General features: G+C 58.7%; 2 protein-coding genes across 6 annotated transcripts; one reads left to right on the top strand and one right to left on the bottom strand.

The window, feature by feature from the left end:
* TTC24 (tetratricopeptide repeat domain 24) lies at positions 1-3,654 on the bottom strand. Its single transcript, XM_030230688.2, has 10 exons — positions 2,943-3,654; positions 2,653-2,865; positions 2,447-2,575; positions 2,202-2,323; positions 1,969-2,085; positions 1,801-1,871; positions 1,645-1,709; positions 1,407-1,539; positions 1,010-1,186; positions 1-366 (listed from the first exon to the last, which is right to left on the bottom strand). The coding sequence occupies exons 1-10, from the start codon at positions 3,610-3,612 to the stop codon at positions 267-269; spliced, it is 1,797 nt and encodes a 598-aa protein (XP_030086548.2). The 5' UTR covers positions 3,613-3,654; the 3' UTR covers positions 1-266.
* On the top strand, positions 3,634-22,571 carry IQGAP3 (IQ motif containing GTPase activating protein 3). 5 transcript variants are annotated; one of them, XM_050984668.1, is made up of 39 exons: positions 3,634-3,655; positions 5,183-6,508; positions 7,483-7,570; positions 7,899-8,055; positions 8,324-8,401; positions 8,582-8,658; positions 8,797-8,864; positions 9,095-9,208; positions 10,035-10,213; positions 10,494-10,581; positions 10,839-11,002; positions 11,189-11,276; positions 11,421-11,584; positions 11,743-11,903; positions 12,146-12,270; positions 12,437-12,597; positions 12,767-12,857; positions 12,937-13,104; positions 13,222-13,364; positions 13,433-13,603; positions 13,909-13,992; positions 14,486-14,557; positions 15,111-15,180; positions 15,529-15,737; positions 15,932-16,084; positions 16,198-16,361; positions 16,499-16,723; positions 16,808-16,948; positions 17,411-17,495; positions 17,775-18,007; positions 18,096-18,228; positions 18,501-18,603; positions 18,749-18,890; positions 19,053-19,140; positions 19,770-19,985; positions 20,087-20,253; positions 20,407-20,508; positions 20,851-20,959; positions 21,175-22,571. In XM_050984668.1, the coding sequence occupies exons 2-39, from the start codon at positions 6,484-6,486 to the stop codon at positions 21,286-21,288; spliced, it is 4,920 nt and encodes a 1,639-aa protein (XP_050840625.1). In that variant the 5' UTR covers positions 3,634-3,655; positions 5,183-6,483; the 3' UTR covers positions 21,289-22,571. The 5 variants fall into 5 exon arrangements, 4 of the variants coding, with proteins under 4 accessions (XP_050840625.1, XP_050840624.1, XP_009097517.2 ...); XM_050984667.1 differs by lacking the exon at positions 3,634-3,655 and adding an exon at positions 4,765-5,074; XR_007779936.1 differs by lacking the exon at positions 3,634-3,655 and having other exon boundaries at positions 4,765-6,508; positions 20,407-20,512; positions 21,175-21,300.
* Positions 22,572-22,903: the final 332 nt, after the last annotated feature.

Here is a 22,903-nt window from a genome sequence, read left to right on the forward strand (position 1 = left end):
CTCCACGGAGCAGGCGCGGGGCCGCCCCGGGGCGGAGCGCCCTTCACCGCCCGGGGAGGAGCCACGCAGAGGCCACGGTCCTTGCGGGCCCCGCCGGCACTCCGCCGTCACTCCAGCCCCTTCATTTCCTCCCCAGCACCCCGACATAGAAAGGATGGCGGAAACGGAGCGGGGTCACAACCGTGTTGGCTGAATGGCCCACCCCCCCTCCGGTTTGGGCCTGCACAGGTCCCCCGAGAAGCGGCGTTTCCCCGGTGTCCTCCTGGTCACACGAGGCTGCAGACGAGGGACAGAGTCCTGGTGCCCGTGCGGGGTCCCCGGCGGGACCAGCAGCCGGCAGCAGTGGCAGTGGGGTCATTGTCATGGCTGCAAGGTCACGGAGGTGTCATGGCGAGTGAGGGTGTCCAGCAGAATGAAAAATGGAATAATCAAATCACGGAGTCACTGACTGGTTGGGGTGGGAAGGGATCTTAAAGCCCATCTCATCCCACCCCCTGCCACGGGCAGGGACACCTTCCACTATCCCAGGTTGCTCCGAGCTCTGGCCAAACTGACCTTGGACACTGCCAGGGATGGGGCAGCCACAGCTTCTCTGGGCACCTGTGCCAGGGCCTCACCTCCCTCACAGGGAAGAATTCCTTCCCAATATCCCATCTTTCCCTGCCCTCCGGCAGTGGGAAGCCATCCCCCTTGTCCTGTCCCTTCAGGCCCTTGTCCAAAGTCCCTGTCTATCTCTGTTGGAGCCCCTTTAAGCACTGGAAGGCAGAAGTGGGCAGGAGGTTCATACCAGTGGACTGGAAACCACCCTTGGATCTGCTGCCCCATCCCTAGGGCACGGTTTTGGTGTTGGCTATCAGGTACCAAAATCCCCAGCCCCTGTGACTTTTGGCTTGTGGTCATGTCCATTCCAAGAAACAGCCCTGCTGGGGTGTCCACTCATGAGCCCTCCCCTCAGAGGACACTCTGGAGCCCAAACCTCCCTTGCCCAGTCCCCCAAGGCATCACCTACCTCTCTGGAGGCCTCTGATGGAGGGCTTGGTGGGTTTGGGGCCCTGTGGGATGCAGTGTGAGACCCTCAGGCCTGGGCTCACTGCAGAAGCGATGCTCTGGTTGTCTGTGGTACTTATGGAGCTGGAGGCTGGCATGGGGCAGCTTGGCCAGGGGCAGGGGGCTGGTGGTCCTCGTGCTGAGAAACAAGTGAACCTTGTGTGGGGCTTCTGGACAGCTCCCTTGTCACATCGTGGCTGGACCCTCCCTAGGATCCAGCTGGAATGATCCCAAACACACTCCCAGAATTATGTATCTTTAAAAATCTCTGGATTTTCACCATTAAACAGGAGAGGTCCCTTGTGCTGCAGATGTATTTGGGTGCCAGGGGCTGTACTGAGGTGCCCTTGCCCACCCACCTGTTAGCCTGGGGCTCACTGTGATACCCTGGAGCTGAGCTGGGACCATCGTCATCCTCCCCAGAAGTGCCCAGGAGGCCACTTGGGTCGCAAGGCTCCAGTGTGAGACCATCAGTCAGGGCCACTCTTGTGCCTCCAGGACAAACAAGCAAGAACACAGTATCAGACTGTGCCAAAGACTCAGCTCCACCAGGAATTGCCTGATGGCTCAACCCCACATTAATTTGCAGCCTCTCACCTGAATACCTGGGTTGTGCTCCTGGGGTACACCAATACAGCTCATCCTCAGTCTGGGCTTTCTCCCTGAAGGACATGGAGTGAAGGAAGCCTTGTCTCCTGGTTGATCTGGAACCTCATTCCAGAGAAAGGAGAGGATGGCAGCTTTCCTACTCACACCTCTCTCCCCTGGAGCTGTGTTCTACTGGCTCGGGGCAGTGTGGAGCAAAACCGCAGCTGGCTGGGCTCCTGATGGGATTAACATGTGTTAATCTGCCCCGCAAAGCCCTACTGGGGTCCCAGTTCCCAGCCCTCCAGAGTGTGCCATGCCGTGGGTGATGCTCACCAGGGCTGGGCTGGGTGCCCAGCTCCCCTGGTAAGAGAGGTGGCTGAGGTGGAGTTGGTGCTGGATGGCATCTGTGAGCTTGTGCACGACCCGTTTGTGGGCAGCTCTGGGGCTGTCCTGTGGTGGAGAGAACCTGTATGTGTGATGGGCTAAGTGGGTGTGCCCCTGGGCTGAGGCCAGTGCCCCATGATGCACGGGAGGGTCGGGCCCTGGGGGTGCCCCTCATGCCTTACCTGACAGCGGGAAAGCAAAATCAGGGCCTCCTGATAGTGCCCGATGGCTTTCTGGGGGTCTCCCAGGTGCAAGCACACTGCACCCAGCCCCTCGCACGCTTGCCACTGCCCCTGTAAGTCCCCTGGGAGGCAAAGGGCTTCGTCGGTCCCTGCACTGCTCAGCCGAGATCCCCGGCAGGCAGGGTTACCCATCCTGAGCCCGCTTGGCTGCGGGATGCTGCGGGGGCACCTGTGCCTCCCCTCACCCGAGTCGCGGAAGGCTTGCAGGGCGTGCAGGTAGCTCTCGGCAGCAGCCCCGTGCTTCCCGAGCTGGCTGCAGGCGTGCGCCAGGTTCCCAAAGCTCTGCCCCTGAGCCCTGCGGTTCCCCAGAGCACCTGGAATTGGGAACAGGGGCTCCATGCCGAGCTGGCCCATGCGGCACAGCCGAGGGCAGGGACGGCGGGTGCGGTACCGTGCAGCGCGGCCGCCCGCCGGTGCCAGCCCAGGGCGGCGCCGAAGCGGCGCAGGGCGTTGAGGGCAGCGCCCAGGTTCTGCAGCAGCGCAGCCTCCCGCTGCCGGTCCTGCTCCCCACCGCACAGCCCCAGGGCCCGCTCGAAGCTCTCGGCAGCCAGGGAGAAGATGTGGAGCTGCGAGTAGCCGAGGCCGATGTCGTTGTAGAGTTTCCCTGGGGCCAGAGAGGAAAAGTAGGCGTGGGAGCTGCTCCGCAGGGCCCTGCGAGGGGAGGGCGCGGCGCGGCGTTACCTCGCAGGGCTGGGTCGGGGATGGATTCGCAGAGTGAGTGGCACCGGGCGAGGACCCCGGCGATCTCTTCGTTCCGGAACCGCCGGCTCTGCAGCATGGAGCCGCTCGCCCTGCTCAGAGCCACGGCCGCGGCCCCGGGGCTCTCCGCCGCCGCGTAGGCCTGCGCTGCGTCCAAGAAGCACCGCGCGGCCCGCGCCGGCTCCCGCATCCCCAGGTAGCAGCAGCCCATCTGCACGCAGGTCCCCGCTCGGCTGCCAGCCTGTGCAGCAGCAGCGTGGCCGGAGACTTTCTCAAAACACTCCAGAGCCTTTGGGAAATCCTGGAGCCCTTCGTGAGCCGCCCCGACGCTGAAATAAAGGCTCCCCGAGTGGTCCCCGCTCTCCGCCTCTGAGGGCTGGGACTGGAGGAGGAACTCAAAGCCCTTTCTGGGCTTCCCAGTCTCCACGTAGGCAACCCCCAGGTTGAAGGCACAAGCCCTGTGGAGCTGAGGGCTCACTGAGTCCCTGGAGAGGAGCAGGGCCTTCCTGAAGCACCCCACTGCCTCCCGCCCGGCACCCAGGGCCAGCGCCCGGTGTCCGGCTCGTGTGAGGCCCGCGATCGCACCCACCCGCCCTGCCGCCTCATCCCCTCCCTCCTGAGCAGCTGCCCTGGCCTCAGCCTTCTTCTTCATCCGGCTCTTCTTGCAGCTGAAGGGGGCTGTGGAGGCTGCGGAGGTGGTGGCGAGGGTGGCGGCAGAGGGGGCAGTGGGGTGTGTGGGGGCAGTGGGGGCAGAGGGGGCAGAGGGTTGTGTGGGGGCAGTGGGGTGTGTGGGGGCAGAGGGTTGTGTGGGGGCAGTGGGGTGTGGGGGGGCAGTGGGGTTTGTGGGGACAGAGGGGTGTGTGGGGGCAGTGGGGTGTGTGGGGGCAGTGGGGGCAGAGGGGGCAGTGGGGTGTGTGGGGGCAGAGGGGTGTGTGGGGGCAGTGGGGTTTGTGGGAGTAGTGGGGTGTGTGGGAGCAAAGGGGGCAGTGGGGTGTGTGGGGGCAGTGGGGTGTGTGGGGACAGAGGGGTGTGTGGGGGCAGTGGGTGTTTGGGGACAGAGGGGTGTGTGGGGGCAGTGGGGTGTGTGGGGGCAGAGGGGTGTGTGGGGGCAGAGGAGTGTGTGGGAGCAGGGGGGCAGTGGGGTGTGTGGGAGTAGTGGGGGCAGAGGGGGCAGTGGGGTGTGTGGGGGCAGAGGGGTGTGTGGGGGCAGAGGGGTGTGTGGGGGCAGTGGGGACAGAGGGGGCAGTGGGGTGTGTGGGGGCAGAGGGTTGTGTGGGGGCAGTGGGGTTTGTGGGGGCAGTGGGGGCAGAGGGGGCAGTGGGGTGTGTGGGGGCAGAGGGGTGTGTGGGGGCAGTGGGGTTTGTGGGAGTAGTGGGGTGTGTGGGAGCAAAGGGGGCAGTGGGGTGTGTGGGGGCAGTGGGGTGTGTGGGGACAGAGGGGTGTGTGGGGGCAGTGGGGTGTGTGGGGGCAGTGGGGATAGAGGGGGCAGTGGGGTGTGTAGGGGCAGTGGGGACAGAGGGGGCAGTGGGGTGTGTGTGGGCAGTGGGGTGTGTCAGGGCAGTGGGGGCAGAGGGGGCAGTGGGGGCAGTGGGGTGTGTGGGGCAGTGGGGGCAGAGGGGGCAGTGGGGCAGTGGGGTGTGTGGGGCAGTGGGACAGAGGGGCAGTGGGTGTGTGGGGCAGAGGGGTGTTGGGGGCAGTGGGGCAGAGGGGGCAGTGGGGTGTGTGTGGGCATGGGGTGTGTCAGGGCAGTGGGGGCAGAGGGGGCAGTGGGGGCAGTGGGGTGTGTGGGGGCAGTGGGGGCAGTGGGGTGTGTGGGGGCAGTGGGGACAGAGGGGGCAGAGGGGTGTGTGGGGGTGGTGGGCTGCCCTCCCAGGTCAGCAGCCTCTTCCAAATCCATGGGCAGGGACTGCAGCCTGCCTGCAAGAAAGAGAGGTGCTTAGGCAGCCAAGGCAGCGTGACCCAGCCAGCGAACACTTCAAACGAGCAGCATTATTTTATATTATTTAGGAAAATTAGGGATGTCTTGTAGCCTGCTTGCTATTAAGTTTCAGGAAGGAAAAAGGTCTTTCCACGGAGGACTCCACAAGCCTTGGTGGCCACGAGAGAGGAAAGAGGTCACTGGGGGAAAAGGAGAGACACCACTGCCTGGAGTGGGATGTTGCTGGGGTGCCTTTTTGGGTGGCAGGATAATGGGTTGCACACACTTACTGTTTGCTCTTCAGGTGCAGAGGGTGCCGAGAGCTGGGAGCAGAGAGATGAGGCATCCCTGCTGCTGCAGCCGCGTTGCTGCCGCAAGCCAGGGCTCTGCTGCGGGGATGGAGAATGTCTGAGGCACCTCCGAGCTTGGGCTGCCTCGAAAGGTGCCTGGAGCAGGTCACAGCCCCTGGTGATGGACGGCCGGGTTCTGAGACAGGAGCGTGGCAGGCGGTGGCACAGGCTGGGACAAAGCCAGGCCTGTTCCTGGGAAAGCACATCCCACAATGGCCCCGCTGGCTCCTGTTTCATCACTGTCACCAGGGCAGTGTGCAGTGCCATGGCAACCAAGTGCAGCAGTGCCAGTGTGAGCCCTGTGAGGGAAGGATGGATGATGGATGGGAAAACTGTGTGGTGGACAGGACAGCCGTATAATGGATGGCACAACCGGCTTCTTCATGTCTCAACAGCTCGTGGCAGGTGCTGGGGACTTGTTCCGTGCAGGGGCAGGTTCATGCTTTGGACTGGGTTGATGGATGGGCTCAGAGCAGTGAGGGTACAGGGCACCCTGGGGCTGGGTGGCACGTCCTTGGTGTGGCACAGAGCCCGTGGAGTTCTCCAGCACCTCTCACTCGGCCCTGCACCCATGAGTTCCCCCTGCACCCTGGTGTTTGCCCAGCCCCTGCGCCTCAAGGCTCTCCCTGCAACCCGCGGCTCCCCTCGCTCTCTCGGTGTGTGTCACCTCCCGCACCCCCGTGCTCCCTGAGCTCCCCAGTGTGTGTCCCACGCTCTCCCCCGCGGTGTCCCGGTGCCGCCGTGTCCCGGGGTCCCGGTGTGTCACTCTAGGACACTAAATAACACGATGTGGACACGCTGCTCTTTTCAAGATAAAAATGAATTTTTTAATTTCTGACTCTAACATTTATAGCTTTCTAAAAGTGACAGCGGATTGGAGGGTGACAGTGCCAACTCTCCAATGACACTGGACAAAACAGCAGTCCATCAAATTTCTCCTCCATGACAGAATGCAAAACAATAAGTTTTTTACAGAAAGTGTGTGAGAAAGTTCGTTACAAGAATGTAAACATCAGAAGGCTCAGAAAATCTTAAAAAAGCAGGGCGACGTTGGTGTCCCGGGGTCCCGCGTCCCGCTTCCTCGGGTTCGGAGTCCCTGTGTCCCACTGCCGCCGCTCCCCAGTGACCCGCTGTTCCGGTGTCCCGCTGTCCCGGTATCCCGTGTCCCGCTGTCCCGCCCGGCAGCCCCCGCGCGGAGCCACGTGGGCGGCGGGAGATTCAAACCTCGGGCGGAGCCACCGGAGCCACCGCGGCCATGGAGGGAGCGGGGCCGGGGCGCTGTGAGTGACCGGCACCGGCACCGGGGGGCTGCGGGCGGGGCTGCGGGCACCTCTGGTGGGGCAGAAGGGTGAGGGGAGCAGGAATGTCCGGGGTGCGGGGGACGGGAGGGGGACAAGTCTGGGGTGCAGCGAGCTAGGGGAGGACAGGTAAGGCTGGGGGGCAGGGGGATGTGATGGGACAGGTATGGCTGGGGTGGCAGGGGGATGTGAAGGGACAGGTAAGGCTGGGGTGGCAGGGGGATGTGAGGGGACAGGTAAGGCTGGGGGGCAGGAGGATGTGATGGGACAGGTAAGGCTGGGTGGCAGGGGGATGTGAGGGGACAGGTAAGGCTGGGGTGGCAGGGGGATGTGAAGGGACAGGTAAGGCTGGGGGGGGCAGGAGGATGTGAGGGGACAGGTAAGGCTGGGGGGCAGGGGGATGTGGGGACAGGTGTGGGGTGCACATGGGGACAGGGACTCTGGGTATGCAGTGGGATGGGGGTAGCCGTCAGATTTAGGGGTGCAGGGCATTGAGGGGGAACAGGCAGGTCTGCATGTGGGTAGAGGGAAAGTAGTGGCAAGGTGCCAGGCCCTGGGGACAAACTGGGGGGACATATTTGAGGAATTGTTTGTTGGGAGGCAGCCGGCTGCCCCCCAGAGGTTGTGAGTGCCTCCAGCATCAGCAGCCCTGTAAAAGGACCCCAAACCTGTAGCTGTGTTCCCCACCTCTTCCCCGGATACTTGCTCTGTGCCCTCCCCCACTCCAGTGCCAGCTCTGATGGCCGTTATTTGGGAAAAAGGGAAATTGGAAATTTTCCTCCCACTGCCAGAAGGGCTGGGAACTGTGACCTCGGTGCCACTCCCACGACGGCTGTGGGAGGCTACTGCACCCAAAGCCTGGCTCCCTTTCCCAAATCTTAGTTTCAGTGGCCATGGGGTCTTTGAAAAGCCTCCCTGAGCAGGGGGCTCTGACAGGAGGTCCCCTTCCTGCCCAGGTGAGCGCCCGACTGCCGATGAGATGGACGAACAGAGGAGGCAGAACGTTGCCTACCAATACCTGTGCCACCTGGAGGAAGCCAAGCGGTGGGGCTGCACTTGGGGAGATCCTCGAGCTCACATCTGGGGGGGAAAAGGGGTGCTAAGGGGGGGGACAGGGGGAGTGGGTGGGGAGTGGCTAGAGTGCTGCAGAATGCTGCTGTGGCTTTATGACTCCTCAAAGCTGGTTGGGAGGTTGTGTTTTTTGTGGGGGGATACTCAGCCCTCCATCCAAACTAAAAACCACCCAGCAGCAAAAGCATGAGGGCTGAGCTCCCCTGCCAGGGAGGATTTATTGGAATGTGGCTGGGAGGGGGATGTCCTTTGGGTGCTTTTCTCTGGGGGTCTGTGATGTGCTCTGCCTCTGCCCTGCCAGCTGGATGGAAGCCTGTCTGGGTGAGGGGCTGCCCCCTCCCACGGAGCTGGAGGAGACCCTGCGCAATGGGGTCCTCCTGGCCAAGCTGGGCCACTGCTTTGCCCCTGCTGTTGTCCCGCTGAAGAAGATCTACGACCCTGAACAGACACGGTACAAGGTAAGGCTGTGGCACCAGAGGGAAGGTGTAGTATCCCTTAGGGTGTAGCCCCAAACCTTTCCCTTGCTGGTGAGTGCAGAGTGAGGAGGGACTCACTGACAGCACACTGTTCTGTAGCAGGTGGCTGCAATGGGGTCCCTGAGCTGGGGATCACAGGCATTGCCTCTGTCTTTGACCTCCTGCCTTGGCTGGGCTGCTCTGGGGGCAAGGGGGGCCCCAGGGATGGGAGAAAGTGGGGTTCAGCCTGATCTCAGCTCCTCTCTTCCAGACAGCTGGGCTTCACTTTCGGCACACGGATAACATCAACTACTGGCGTGATGCCATGAGCCACGTGGGGCTTCCCTCGGTAACACCTCCCCTCTGCTCTCCCCAGCCAAGGGGCACACTGGCCTTTGCCTTGTGGCACTGCTGGGGGGTGCTGGTATGGCAGGGGGGCTTTGTCTTTGCCTCCCACTCTTTGACATCAGCCAGCCTTGGGGACTGTCTCGATGCCATTGCCCCTGATGTGTCTCTGTCTTGCTGGCAGATCTTCCACCCAGAGACCACTGACATCTATGACAAGAAGAACATGCCCCGGGTGGTCTACTGCATCCATGCACTCAGGTGGGTGCCCTGGCCTGGCTCTCATGGAATGTGTTCATGCTTATCAGCCCTTTGGTGGTGTCACCCGTCAGCCTCAGGTGACACAGAAGTGTCAGGAGGGAGAAGCAGGTGATGTCACCGTGTGGGTTTGTATTTCAGCTTCTACCTCTTCAAGCTGGGGCTGGCTCCTCCGATCCAGGACTTGTATGGGAAAGTGAACTTCACAGGTATGTGCAGGGAGACCTGGGCTGGGACTTGCCAAGGGGGGTTGCCACCAGCGCTCTAGGGTCCTGTGGCAGGAGGGATGTGTGAAGTGAAAGTCTTGGATGTGTTTTGCCAAAACTGTCTCAGTTTTGGCAAAAGCCCCAGTGTGGGCCTGCCTCTCTGCTGGCTGCCCCTGCTCCAGTACTGGGCTAGGGGCCTGGTGCTGAGTAGTGCTGCCTCTGCTCTGCTCCAGAGGAGGAGATCAACAACATGAAGCGGGAGCTGGAGAAGTATGGGCTGCAGCTGCCTGCCTTCAGCAAGATTGGAGGCATTTTGGCCAACGAGCTCTCAGTGGATGAAGCAGCAGGTGATGGGTGGGGAGAGGGGATGGGTGTCAGTCTGTAGCAGGATCTTGGCTCAGCTACTCAATCTTGTATTTGCGGGGTTCCCAGATGAAGGGAGGAATGATGAATCTGACTCCGTGTTCTTAGGAGGCTAATTTATTATTTTATGATACTATATTATATTAAAGAACACTATACTAAACTATACTGAAGAATATAGAAAGGATACTTACAGAAGGCTAGAAAGATAATAATGAAAACTTGTGACTCCTTCCAGAATCCTGACACAGCTTGACTGTAATTGGTCATTGAGTCAAAACAATTCACATGAAACCAATGAAACAATGACCTGTTGGATAAACCATCTCCAAACACATTCCAAAGCAGCAAAACACGGGAGAAGCAAATGAGATAAATATTGTTTTCCTTTTTCTCTGAGGCTTCTCAGCTTTCCAGGAGAAAAATCCTGGGCAAGGGGATTTTTCCAGAAAATATGACATTGACCACTGAACGCCAAATTTGGGGCCAGCAAACTGGGAGGGGGTGCCCTGGGAGGTGATGGTGGTCTGGGATGCAGTGGGAGGCACCTGGTTGTTCTCTTTGAGCCCGGCACAAGGCTGCAGGTGCTGGCACAGCCATTGCCAGGCAGCAGCAGCTGGGGTTCTGCATTCCCTGGGCTTGCTGTGAGACTCCCCAGGTGCTGGGGACTGCAGCTGGCCTTCTGAACAGGGCGGGTTCACACCATCGCCCATGGAATGTCTTGTCCCACTGCATGCAGGGATAAAGCAGATGGTCCATCCTGCCCCTCTGTGTCCCCTCTCACTCACCCTCTCCCTGCCTCACCTGCAGTCCACGCCGCGGTGCTGGCCATCAATGAGGCGGTGGAGCGGGGGGTGGTGGCCCAGACCATGGAGACCCTGCAGAACCCCCACGCCATGCTGGTGGGACTGCGCCAGGAGCTGGCAGGTGCCTACCAGGAAGTGCTGAACCAGGCCAAGCTGGAGAAGGGCAGCAGTGCTAGAAGCAGGGTGAGGAGGGCACAGGGTGCTCTGGGGTGGCTTGGAGAGGAGCAGTCCCTTTGCTGATGGGGAGGTGGAGGGGTCCCTTGGCCAGAGACCATAGGGGGCTTGCTGGCTGAAACAGGGCCTGAGAGCCCTTGTGCTGAGCAAAAGATGGGGGAGATGATTCCTCTTTGGGGGCTAGTTCACCCAGGGGTTGGGAAATGAGCCCAGGCATCTGCAGGGGACCCTACTGTGCATGGTGGGGTGTGCTTGGGCAGAGAGCTCAAGTTGGAGAGTCCCTGTCCAGTGCCCACAGGTGATCCTCGAAGGAGAGGATGTCTACGACTGGTGTCTGACCCAGGCTGAAATCCAAGGGAACATCAACAAAGTGAATGGTGAGCAAAGCTGGGCCTTCCCTCTCCAGGGCTTGTGGTGGGACCATGGTAGCCCTGGGCATGGGGAGAGTGGTGGGCATAGCAGAAAGAAGTCTGCTCAGGCCAGCCTCAGACCTAGTGGGAAGAAGGGCTGGGAGTACATTTCCAAGGAGAAATTCAAGTGATGGGTATGCAGGCTTTAGCTGTAGCTGCCTTTGCTCCCTGGAGCTGGGGGATGATTTTCCTGCTCACCTCTGGGGTGAATTGGCCTCTTGTAGTGCGTGGAGCTCTGGAAGAGGTGGACAATGCCCTGGAGAGACAGGATGTGCTGGCACTGCACTGTGCACTGCAGGACCCCAGCCTGGCCCTGCGCTGCATCCAGCGTGACAACCTCGAGCTCTACTTGGAGCAGCTGAGCACAGACCGGGAGGAGAAGGCCCTGGTAGGGGCTGGCAGGAGCCTGGGGTGCCGGGTGCTGGTGCTGGGGGCCAGCCCATGGTCCCCAGGAAGAAGGAGGTCCCGTGGGCTGGGGAGTTGTCAGCTTTCTGCCAGGGGTCTGAGCACAGCTGCTCTGTCAGCACAAGCATGGTGAGCTGTGAGAGCTGACACCCCTCTCTGCCTGTTGCAGGAACTGGGCTACCTGGAGCTGCTGGAGCAGGAGGAGGTGCAGGCAGGGATCCTCACAGCGAACCGGCGGGACGAGAAGGAGCGAGCCAGTGAGTGCCTGGGTGAACTCCTATTGCAGGTTCTGCTGCCCAGGGCATCCCAGGAGCTGGTAGGCCTGCTGGCAGCCTGGCCCTGAGACAGGGCACGGCCACCTCCTGCAGCACCCCTGTGCCAGCCCCCTGTCTGTCCCTCAGTGCTGCAGGCCGTCGGCCAGATCAATGCTGCTGTCCGCCAAGGGATGCCAGCCAAAACCTTGGAAGCTCTGATGGACCCTGCAGCCCAGCTGCCTGATGTGCACCCCCCTGCTGCCCCCCTGTATCAGCAGCAGCTGGCCCTGCTGCAGAGCCAGCACCCACGGGTGAGAGACTCCAGGGATGGGCCATGGGTGCCCTTGACAGTGGGTGGGGTGGTCCCACTGCTAGGACTGGGGTGCTTCCTTTGCTGCTGCTCCCCTGGGGAAGCTGGGCCTGGAGGAGGAGGTTATGGGGGTTCAGTGTCTCTGCCTGCTCTGTGCAGGGCGAGTTGACACAGGAGGAGTTGTTTGTGGCTGTGGAGATGCTCTCAGCTGTGGCACTGGTTAACCAAGCCCTGGATGCCAGGAACCCCAGCAGGCTCTGGAGCAGCCTGGTCAGTCCCACCCTGGGCCTCTCAGGAGCTGAGGACGCAAATGCACAGCGGTGAGTTGGGCTCTGCGTTAGGGGTTGGTGTGAAGAAATCTTGTGGCAAGGGCTGGTCAGGGGGCCTGGGCTTTCTGTGGGTTTGTTCCAGCAGCCTCCCTGTCCTGTGCCTTCCCTCTCTGAAGAGCTGGGTAGCTGGCTCTGGCAGGTGCCCTCCTGCTCAGAATGCACCAAACCCTCCTTGGAACCCACCAAGCCCTGCATGGAATGCCTCAGGTTATTGCCTTGTTTCTCTCCTGCAGGTACTTTGATGACTTGTTGCAGCTGAAAGTCCAGTTGAGGAAAGCAGGAGCTGAGTTCCTGAGCTGGAATGACATTCAGGACAGCATCAACAACACCAATTCATCAGTGCAGGATGAAAATGACCGTGAGTCCTGCCCACACGAGTTTGGGTGTGCAGGGGGTCGCAGATATCCTGGGAGGGAGGTTACACTGGGGGCACCGGAGAATCTCACAGTACCCTGGGCTGTGACTCCCTTGGTGCCCAAGATTGGAGGGGTTGAAAAGCGTGTCCTCCCTTCCCTGCCCTGCAGGAGCCCGTGCTCTCCGGCTGCTGAATGAGGCGCTGCTGCAGGAGGACCCTGAGAAGACGCTGGCGGCGCTGCTGCTGCTGCCCGCCCTGCCCGACATCGCCCTTCCCACCGCCCCGCGCTACCACTGTGTCCTGTCCCGGGCACAGAGGCAGAAATTCCAGGTGGGGTGGGGGTCGTCAGCTGTGGAGACCCTCCATGGCAGCATGGGATCCCCCCTGGTACCCTGCCTTGGTCACAAGACTGTGAAATAACCCCCCCTCCCCACCCTAGCAATGCAGTGCTCAAAGGGGGCTGCCCAGCTCACTAGTGCCCATCTTCCCCATCTCACAGGCCACGCAGGACAATGCAGCTGCTCTTGGGTGGGAAGAAATCCAGGAAGGGGTGTGCCAGGCCAACCAGGACACAGTGGCAGCCAGGAGGAGTGAGTGCTCTCCCCATGTGGGTGCTGCTGGAGGCTGGGGGACAAGCAGGGGCTGATGTGAGCCCCTCTGCTCCTGCAGTGGCTCTGGGCATAGCTGCCATCAACCAGGCCATCAAGGAAGGGAAGGCATCACAGACCCTGAGAGTGCTGTGCAATCCTGATGTGGCCCTGTGTGGGGTGGTGAATGCCTGTGCTGACACCTACCAGAAGCAGCTGGCGGCTCTAATGGCCACCAAGAGACCAGCAGGTAAAACCTTGGGGGCTGCAAAACCTCCCCTGCCCTGGGAGCCTGGGGTGCACCCCTGGCCAGGGTGTTCAGGGGGAGCAGCACTCTGCAGCAGTTCACATCCATCCCGGCATGCAGGGAGCACGAAGCCATGCTGGGTCCAGCACAGGCTGCTGGACGGTGCCGAGTACTTCCTGAACCTGCAGACCTTGGAGGGCAGCTGGCAGTGCCCACGCCACGGCAGCTTCAACAGCACGCATCTGAGCCGGGAGGAGATGCAGGTATGGGCAGGATGGGCTGGGTGGGCACCGCTGGCACTGCTGGGGCTGAGCTGGGGCTGTCCTTGCAGTCTGTCATCAGCCGAGTGACGCTGGCCCATGAGCGGGAGCGCCTGTGGGCATCAAGGGAGGCCCTGGTGGTCAGGCTGCAGGCGCGGCTCCGCGGCTTCCTCGTTCGCCGGCAGCTCGCGGCATGGCGGCACGTCCTGCAGGAGCAGAGGCCAGCTGCCATCAGGATCCAGGTGACACAGCCAGGACCTGTCCCTCCTCTGAGCACAGCCACACAAACCAAGGGTAGCTGCTTGCAGAACTTTCTGGCAGGCCCTGGAAGGGGCAGCGCTTGCTGCTCTGTAGTTTTACTGCCAGGACCCCTGAGATGCTGCAGAGAGCAGTGAGGGGCTTGTTTCCCTCACAGTGGCTGCTTTGGGTCCTGGTTTCCTCTCTCCCCATGCTGTGTTGTTCTCTTTCTCCATGTGCTCCCTGAAAAACCAATGGAGTCACAGTGACCTCACTCAGGTCTCTCTACCTGGTGTCTTCTTGTGCCCAGGCTTGCTGGAGGGGGTACAGGCAGCGCAGAGCTTACCTGGACAGGCTGCACTACCTGAAATCCAACACAGAGGCTGCAATCAAGGTTTGGAAGATTCTTTCTTCAGCCTTTGTTCTCATGTTGGCCATTGTCACCTGCTTGTTCAGCTTGTGCGGGTGGCATCTACCCCTGCCCAGCACAGAGGAGCCAGGGGGGATTGTGGCAGCTGGGCCAGGGCAGTGTGTGATTGGACAGGGGAGAAAAAATCATAGAATAGAATTGTTACCATGGGCTCACTGAGGCTGGAAAAGCCCTTGAAGATCACTGAGTCCATCTGTTCCCTCAGCACTGCCAAGGCCACCACTAACTGTGTCCCCAAGTGCCACATCCCTATGGGTGTTAAATCCCCCCCCAGGATGGTGAACCACCACTTTGTTGGGCAGCCTGTGCCAATGCCTGACCACCCCTTCTATGAAGAAATTTTCCTTAATATCCAACCTAAACCTCCCCTGGAAGTCCTCATGATTTTTCCCCTCCACCCATTTCCTTTGGCCAAGCCAGTCCTTCCAGAATCCAAATGTTTGAACATCTCTCCCAGATCCAGGCAGCTGTGAGGATGTGGCAGGCACAGAGGAAGTACCAGGAGAGGCTGCGCTACTTCAGGCAGAATGTAAGGGATGGGATGGGAGTCAAACAGCTCCTGGGACCGTGTTGGTGGGGATGCAGGGGATGATCTGGAGCAGTTGGGTCCCTGTCCCTGAGTGCTCACAGTGCAGCTGGAAGAACTGATTCATCCTGGCAGGGGGACAGATGGGAAGGAATAGGTACCTGGTGGGTCTGGAAGCCAAACTCTCAGGTTTTGTGAAGTGTGAGGAGAGAAAAACCACTCCAGTTCCAGCAAAAAATAACAATGACTTCAAGATGCCCATTAAAAGGGGAAGGAATTTTGGGGGGAGAAAAGGGGGTGTGTCAGCTGTGGGAAGTGAAGTTGCACCCCTTGAGTTGCTGCAGCTTCTGATATCCAGTGAGTGGAGGGAAATGACCACTGAGAAGGGCAGAATCCCAAAATCTCTCCTGTTTCGTAGAGACCCTCATCCCAGGCCTTCACACATTCCTGGCAGTGGGACCAGGCAGCGATGTGCTCGTCCAGCACTCCTTCACTCCCCACGTGTGTTAGGGACACTGTGGAAAAGCATCTCCCACCCCCTTGTTTGTCTTGGCAGATTAAAGCTGTAATTAAAATCCAGGCTTTTGTGCGAGCCAACAAGGCCTGTGGGGATTACAGGATGCTGGGTAAGTGCCTGCTCGCTGCTGCTCTGAAGTGTGATGGCTAATTGGGAAGGGGACTCTGTCTCCTCCCTTGCTGGCCCTGCACAGTGGGGAAGCAGTTATGGGCAGGCCCCTTGGCAAGGACGGGAGTGACAGAGCCTTGGTGGTCCTTGGTCACCAGCCCTGGTGCTGCCCCTCTGCCCCCAAATCCTCCTGGAGGCTGTTGCACGGTGTGGCCTTGTGTTGTCCCTTGTCTTGGTGCAGCAACAAGATGCTTTTTGGGCAGGAGGATGGGGTGTCTGAGTGACTGCTGGGGGTCTGAGGGTCTGTGGTGGGGGAAATGATTCATGGCCTTACTGGGCATTGCTGCAGTCCACACCAAGAGTCCACCCCTCAGCGTCGTCCGGCGCTTCATCCACCTGCTGGAGCAGAGCCAGCGCGACTTCTGGGAGGAGTCGGAGGTGCTGCGGCTGCAGGAGGAGGTGGTGAAGAGGATCCGTGCCAGCCAACAGCTGGAGAGCGACCTGGACCTCATGGACATCAAGATTGGGCTGCTGGTCAAGAACAGGATCACTCTGCAGGTAGAGAGAGAGGGGGAGGACTTGGCTGCCTCAAGCCATCCTGCCCTCCATGGCATCACAGCTTGGACTTGTCTCTGCTTCACTTTTTAAGCAGCTGGAGGAGTTGGGGAGCACTAGGGTGCCTCTGGCTCTCCCAGAAACTGGTCAGAATGCCAGAGCCTCAGGTAGACCCCAGTGCTTCTCTCCCACCACAGGAGGTGGTGTCCCACTGCAAGAAGCTGACCAAGAAGAACAAGGAGCAGCTCTCAGAGATGATGTCCATGGACAAGCAGAAGGGGCTCAAGATGCTCAGCAAGGAGAAGAGGCAGAAGCTGGAGGCCTATCAGCACCTCTTCTACCTGCTGCAGGTGGGGCTGGGGGGCTCTGCTGTGTCCCTCACAGCTGAGGGGGGCAGTGCAGGGACCTGGCCCCTGGCTACCCCACGACACCTGAGCTAGCTTGGTGTCCCTCCTCCCTGCAGACACAGCCAGTGTACTTGGCCAGGCTGATCTTCCAGATGCCCCAGAACAAGTCCACCAAATTCATGGAGTCGGTGATCTTTACGCTTTACAACTATGCTTCCAGCCCACGGGAGGCTTATCTGCTGCTGCAGCTCTTCAAAGTGGCACTGCAGGAGGAGATCAAGTGGGTGTCCTGCTGTGGCAGCAGGTCCAGGGAAAGGCTGAACTGCACCAGCTTGGATGCTGTTATCTCTGCTGCCTCCTGCTTGGAGAACACAGCGGTCCATCCCCTCATCCCATCGTCCCCATCTCTGTCCCCAGCTCCAAGGTGGACCACGTCCACGACATCCTGACGGGCAATGCCACAGTGATCCGGCTGCTGGTCAGCTTCTACCGCACCACGCGTGGGCAGAGCGCCCTGCGGCACATCCTGGCTGGCCCCGTGCAGGAGGTGCTGCAGGACAAGACCCTCAGCATCAACACGGACCCCGTGGACATCTACAAGGCGTGGATCAACCAGACTGAGTCTCAGAGTGGGCACAGGAGGTCAGAGCCGGGGTAAGAAGGCTTGGCTTGGCCACAGGGTGATGGGCATTGAGATGGTGATGGGGTCCTGTGCTCCCTTCACAGCAAGCTGCCCTATGAGGTCAGCCCTGAGCAGGCTCTCAGCCACCCCGAGGTCCAGAGGAGGCTGGACATTGCCATCCGCAATCTCCTGGCAGTAACAGACAAGTTTGTCTCTGCCATCACCTCTTCTGTGGACAAGATCCCGTGAGTATCCCTGTGGTTTCTGTGCACATCCCAGGAGTGCTCTTGGCTCTAAGGTGTCTCCAGAAAGGCCTTAGAAAAGAGGTTGGATTATGGGGGGGCTTCCTGGCCCCTTTGCTGCTGCAGGACTGAGTTACAGCACTGCCAGCAAGGGGAACCCCAAATATCAGCAGCACCTCATGGGTTGGCTTGTTTGTCTGCTCTGTTTCTGGGCAGTTTACTGCTGACATTGAGATGCATGCCAGCTTTGTGGTCATCTCAGAGGATGAAGGCCTCCTCCAGAGATGCCTGGGTTGGCATCAGGGTGGGGGCAGGGAACTGAGGGGTGCTGTAGCTGCCAATCCTACCTGTGGGCTTCTCCATCACCCCAGGACTGGGGGCTTGCTGCTTCTTGGTCATGGGTAGTAAGACTGGGTCATCAGGGTGGACCCACATGCTGATGGTCCTCTCCCTACCTCTCCTCAGCTATGGGATGCGCTACATGGCCAAAATCCTGAGGATGTCCTTGGTTGAGAAATTCCCCAAGGCCCCAGCAGAGGAGGTTGATAAGGTACTGGGGGGCTGGGGCACCTGCACAGTTTGGTGGGGTTCAGCTGTGGCTGTACATGAAGGGCCACAAAAGGTCAAGTCCTCTCAACTTAAAAGCACCTCCAAGTCAACATTTTCCTTGAGCCACTAAGGAAATGCCAAGGCTGAGCTTTTCCCCTGCACTGCCATCTCTTTCACGAGGGTCCCACCATGCAGAGCAAGGATGAAACATCCTTCCCTGCTGAGGTGTCACCTCCTTGGGCCCTAACCCAAATGCTCCCCAGCCTGTCTCATGTCCTAGGTCGTGGGGAACCTGCTCTACTACCGCTTCATGAACCCAGCAGTGGTGGCCCCTGATGGCTTTGACATCGTGGACCTGTCTGCCGGGGTGGCCCTGCGCCCCGAGCAGCGCCGCAGCCTGGCCTCCATCGCCAAGGTGCTGCAGCACGCCGCCGCCCACAAGGCCTTCCAGGGGGACAGTGCCTACCTCTGCGGGCTCAATCAGTACCTGGAGCACACCCACAACAAGTTCAGGTGAGCCCCAGGATGGTGACGGGGTGGGAGGGTGGCTTGGAGCCCGTGGCAGGGGTTTGGGGCTGAGCAGAGGGGTCCCTCCCTGCAGGAGGTTCATCTCTGCTGCCTGCTGCGTCCCTGAGCCTGAGGAGAGGTTTGACATGGATGAGTACTCAGAGATGGTGGCAGTGGCCAAACCAGTCATCTACATCACTGTGGGGGAGCTCATCACCACGCACAAGGTCAGGGCATAAAGCTCATGGCTAGCTCTGTTTCCTCTGCTCCCATCCCCTGGGCTTTCTGCTGAGTTTCCTCCCATTCTTCTGTATTCCACCCCTGGCACAGCTTCCCTCTTCCTGACCCTTTTTTCCCCTTCTAAGCTAGGAAATAACCTGGATTTTGCAGGTTTGTCCTTTTGCAAACCTCTTATCTTCTCCATCCCCTCTTGGGTGGCCCTCCCTCACTCTCCATTTGCATCTCCCATTGCCCCTGGTTCATCCCTTGCACTGTCCAGCTCCTGCTCGAGCACCAGGACTCCATCACATCACACCACAGTGACCCCCTGAACGAGCTCCTGGAGGATCTTGATGAGCTTCCTACAGTCCAGTCCCTGGTTGGTAGGTTGGATTCTGGGACCTGATGGGAGGAGGGTGGATGTGGGCACACTTTCCTTGCACAAAGCTTGAGCTGGATTGCTTTGGGCGTGGGAAGCCAGCCCTCTGGAGCCCAGCACAGCTAGCAGGGCTCTCTGTGCCCTCACAGGGGAGAGTGTTGCCAGCCTGGGAAACAGCAGTGCTGAGCAGCTCTCCCAGCTCAGCAGAACAGAAATCTCCCTCACCCTCACCAACAAGCTGGTGCCAGTGGCCAGCAGCGAGGAGAGCGACACAAGGAGCCTGCTGCTGAGGTGAGGATGGCTCTGTGGGCATCAGGAGGGTTCTGGGGGTGTTGGAAGGGTACTGGGGGCTGGGATGTTCAAAGAGGGCAAGAAACCCTTGGGTAGCAACTGAATATTGGATGGAGGGTGATGGTCTGGAGCGGATGCCTGACATCTCCCTCTGGTCTCTAGCACCAAGCAGATGCTGGTGGATTTGATCCAGTGCCAACCAGGAGATTCCCTCCCAGACATCCTGTGGACACCAGCCTCAGAGCATGAGGTGGGATGTGTGAGGCTGCTGCTAGGGATGAACTGAAAAACTTTGTGGGCAAAGGGTGAAAAAGTTATCAGCAAAAAGCTGCCCTGCTCCTCTCAGAGGTTTGGCCACTGCTCTTGTGATCCAGCAGTGCCTGGACTCTGGTTTTCAGAAAAATCACCTGTTCTGGGCCAGGAGAGACCCACATCAAAGAGTGGGTGAAGGAGTTTTATAGTAAATTCAAGGTGACCCCCGTGGAGGGAGAAATGATGCACCTGACTCCATGATATCAGAAGGCTAATTAATTACTTCATTATACTATATTATTCTATACTATATGACACTACCTCTAAGCTGAAACTGCACAAGCACTCAACTGCACAAAATCTTGTGACTGTCTGCTGATCGACCATCAGGACACAGTTTGCAGAGCTTGGTCAAGAGAACAAAACACCATCACTTTGGGTAAACAATCTCCATATTGCATTCCACTTTGGCACAACACAGACACAGCAAATGAGATAAGAATTGTTTTGATCATTCTTTTCTCTGCTTCTCTCAGGTTCAGAGAATGTGAATCCCACAGAGTTTGGTTGTTCCGTCTCTGTATCCCATTCCAGCTGTGTTCCAGGCTGACCCCTTCTCATCCCTAGGAAGCTGCCCACGAGCACCTAGTGTGCCAGCGAGCTCTGCAGGATGCCCAGCCCTCTGCCCAGCAGCTGAAGCACCGCCCCTCCCTGGCTGCCAACAGCCAGCTCTCCATGGAGGAGAAGAAGCGCAAGGTCATCCGCAACCTGCGGCGCCTGGAGAGCCTGGGGCTGGTGGACTCTGCCAACCAGTACCAGCAGCTCGTTGATGAGCTGGCCAAGGTGTGCTGGGGGATGCTGAGTTGGGGATCACCCCTAAACCCCCAGAGCTCCCGCTCTGGTAAAGCTCCTGGTGACATCCGTTGGTTTTCTGTTTCCTCCAGGACATCCGGAACCAGCGGCGGCACCGGCAGCAGCGCCGCAGGGAGCTCCTGAAGCTGAGGCAGACCCTGGAGGGCCTCGATGCCAAGACTCTGTTTTATGAGGAGCAAATTGATTATTACAACCAGTACATCAAGACCTGTCTTGACAACTTGGCAGCCAGCAACAAGTGCGGTTCCTTACCAAAAATCAGTAATTTAAAAAAAAAAAGTTATTTGTTTTCATTGCTCTCTGGTTGTTGTGAGTCCTGGAGATGTTGGGAATCCAAGGGGTCACGGATGGCCAGAGATGAGCTCTCAACATGTGATCCCTTCTCTTCCAGGGGCAGTGGGAAGAGCAAGAAGCTGCCATCTCTGCACTACACAGCAGCCCAGCTGTGGGAGAAGGGGGTGCTGCTGGAGATCCAGGACCTGCCACCCAGCCAGTGGGTAACCCTGCTCCAGGGGAGAGCTTCTGCTGGGGTTATTCAGTGCAGGGCCAGGAGCTGGACTTAATGCACTCAGTGATCCTTGTGGATCTCTTCTGATTCAGGATATTCCGTGATTCTATGAAAACTTGGGCAGGTAGAGGAAAATAACCAAGGAGGAGGATGCATGTGGGCCACTGTTGTCCTGCCATGTTGTTTTGTGTAGGAGAATGCAGGAAAGTTGGGATTTGCAGTGGTGTGGGTCTGGTCTGGCTGCTGTGCTCAGGGGGTGCACTGGGTGGGTGACCTGGTCCCTGGCTGTGTTAAAGCTTTTGGTAGTGAGTGGCTCTGTCTTCTCAGGCTCAGGAACGTGGTTTTTGACATCATCCCCTGTGAGGAATCAGGGAGGTTCCAGGTGAAAGCCAAATTCATGGGGATCGACATGGAGCACTTCCAGCTGCACTACCAGGTGGGGAGCCTGTCCTGAAGCTGCTGGGGCTCAGAGAGATGGGGACAGCCAGGGCATGGGGGGCTGGCTGGTGCCCCCACACCTGCAGCTGGAGCCCGTGTGGAGCCCTGAGCTGTGCAGCTCCTCCTGCAAACCCAGCTCCCTGTGCTGGGCTGGGCACCCAGGAGGGCTTCCCTGGCTGGGCACAGTGGCAGAGACAGGCCCCTCTCCCACAGGACCTGCTGCAGCTGCAGTACGAGGGTGTAGCAGTCATGAAGATGTTCCATAAGGCCAAGGTCAATGTCAACCTGCTCATCTTCCTCCTCAACAAGAAGTTCTTCAAGAAGTAACAGGGTCAGGGGTGGGGCTGGAGGGAAGGGGGGCAGTGGAAACCTGCCAAAGAGAGCTCAGGCTTGGTGATCCCAGGGCAGGGGAGCTGCTGCTGGCCATGGAGCTTTCCTGCATGGGTGCAGTGTGCTTGAGCATCTGCAGCCAGCAGTGCCTGACTGGGGGAGCACAGGGCCCAGCCCAGCCCTGGGCACCCCGAGCTTGGTACTAAACCAGTGCCCAACCTCCCAGCAGGAGGATGCAGCTGCCAAAGCTTTTGCAGCACATGTTGCTTTTAAAATCTATTTCATCTGGGTACTCTGGCTGTTTAATTCCTGTGTTGCCAACAGCCAGCTGCCCACTCTGTATTTCTGGACACTACACAGGTTTAACTGATATAATAAAGGTATCTAATTTATCTATATCTATCTATCTATATCTATATGTATGTATATAATTCTTCCTCACACTAAGGCTTGGGAAATGTCAGAATCAGTCTTTATGTGGGGGGGCAGTGAGAGCTCAGAACAGAGAGGCAATAACTGCCTGTGAAGACACCTGTGAGCTCTTCCTTAGTACATTGAGGTGCAAGAGGAAAATTTTAATTTTAAAGATGAATTTCACTGCTCTTCAGCCAGGCTGTGAAACACAAGAGAGAGGCTCAGTGTCACTGGTGTCCTGTGGGTGCTCTGAGGGACTGGAGCAGGGACCACATCTCTGGACCACACTGGTGCCTGGCATCTGCTGTGGAACAAGCCCACAGCAGCATCTCAGCAGGGATGGGGTGTCTGTCCCCTCTTGGTTTGCTCTGCTGCTGAACCAGTTTCCAAGTGTGGGACAGTGACAGTGTTTGGCCATGGCTGCATTTAAAGCACTTTCTCTCCATGTGAGCTCCTTCTCCAGCCCCTTCCATGGGATAGGAAGGGAGCTGCTGGCAGTTCCAACCTCCTCCCACCCCATATCCTTCAGGTATGGCAGCAGCAGGTCCCAAAGCTGCTCTGCAAAGGAAGATTTTTGGGGGATTGGAGTAGGAATCTCCCTCACTGCTCAGCAACTGCTTTGGGACCTCGAGGCAGCTCAGGGGTACCTGATGTATTGGCATCTCAGGCTCTGTCTTGTCTCTGGAAAGTGATGTTTGTTTATGAGGTTTTTATGTGTTTTTTCTTTGCCTCTTCTCATGAAATGCCGCAAACTATGCCTCATTCTATCCCCATCCATGCTGCATTCCTACTGTGCTGCCTCTGCTTGTTTACTCCAAATAAAGATGTATCAGAAATAAAATAAAGATGGATCAGAAAATGCAGAATTTCTCTGGATGATCATTTCCCTGTGCTCCTCACCTGCCTCTCTCTTTGTTTACCAGGGTGTTTGGGGCTGGTGACATTCCTCCAGCCCCCTGGTCCCAAAGCAAGGAGCCCCCTCAGCTCCTCACGGCAGTGCAGAGTCAGGTGCTGAGGCACCAACTCAGCTCTTGCACAGGGAATTTAGGCCACTTTCAGACACACTTAATTCTTAAATAAATACTATGATTACGTCTCCTAAAGACTATGATTATATCTCTACAGGAATGAAGTGGGATCAAGCTGCAGCACTTTTCTTTGTTTAAAATAGGACCAGGCTGCCATTAACCTGTTGGAT

The sequence above is a fragment of the Serinus canaria genome, chromosome 25 (genome assembly GCF_022539315.1).
Source record: "Serinus canaria isolate serCan28SL12 chromosome 25, serCan2020, whole genome shotgun sequence".
Lineage (NCBI taxonomy): Eukaryota > Metazoa > Chordata > Aves > Passeriformes > Fringillidae > Serinus > Serinus canaria.

Coding starts and splice junctions, on each gene's coding strand:
- IQGAP3 (XM_050984668.1), top strand. CDS start 6,484: ATGGAGGGAGCGGGGCCGGGGCGCT. Junction 6,509..7,482: donor GGGAGCGGGGCCGGGGCGCT/GTGAGTGACCGG, acceptor CTTCCTGCCCAG/GTGAGCGCCCGACTGCCGAT. Junction 14,558..15,110: donor TGCGCTACTTCAGGCAGAAT/GTAAGGGATGGG, acceptor TTGTCTTGGCAG/ATTAAAGCTGTAATTAAAAT.
- TTC24 (XM_030230688.2), bottom strand. CDS start 3,612: ATGAAGAAGAAGGCTGAGGCCAGGGCAGCTGCTCAGGAGGGAGGGGAT. Junction 2,086..2,201: donor TTTTGCTTTCCCGCTGTCAG/GTAAGGCATGAG, acceptor TCTCCACCACAG/GACAGCCCCAGAGCTGCCCA. Junction 1,710..1,800: donor CAGCTCCAGGGGAGAGAGGT/GTGAGTAGGAAA, acceptor CATGTCCTTCAG/GGAGAAAGCCCAGACTGAGG.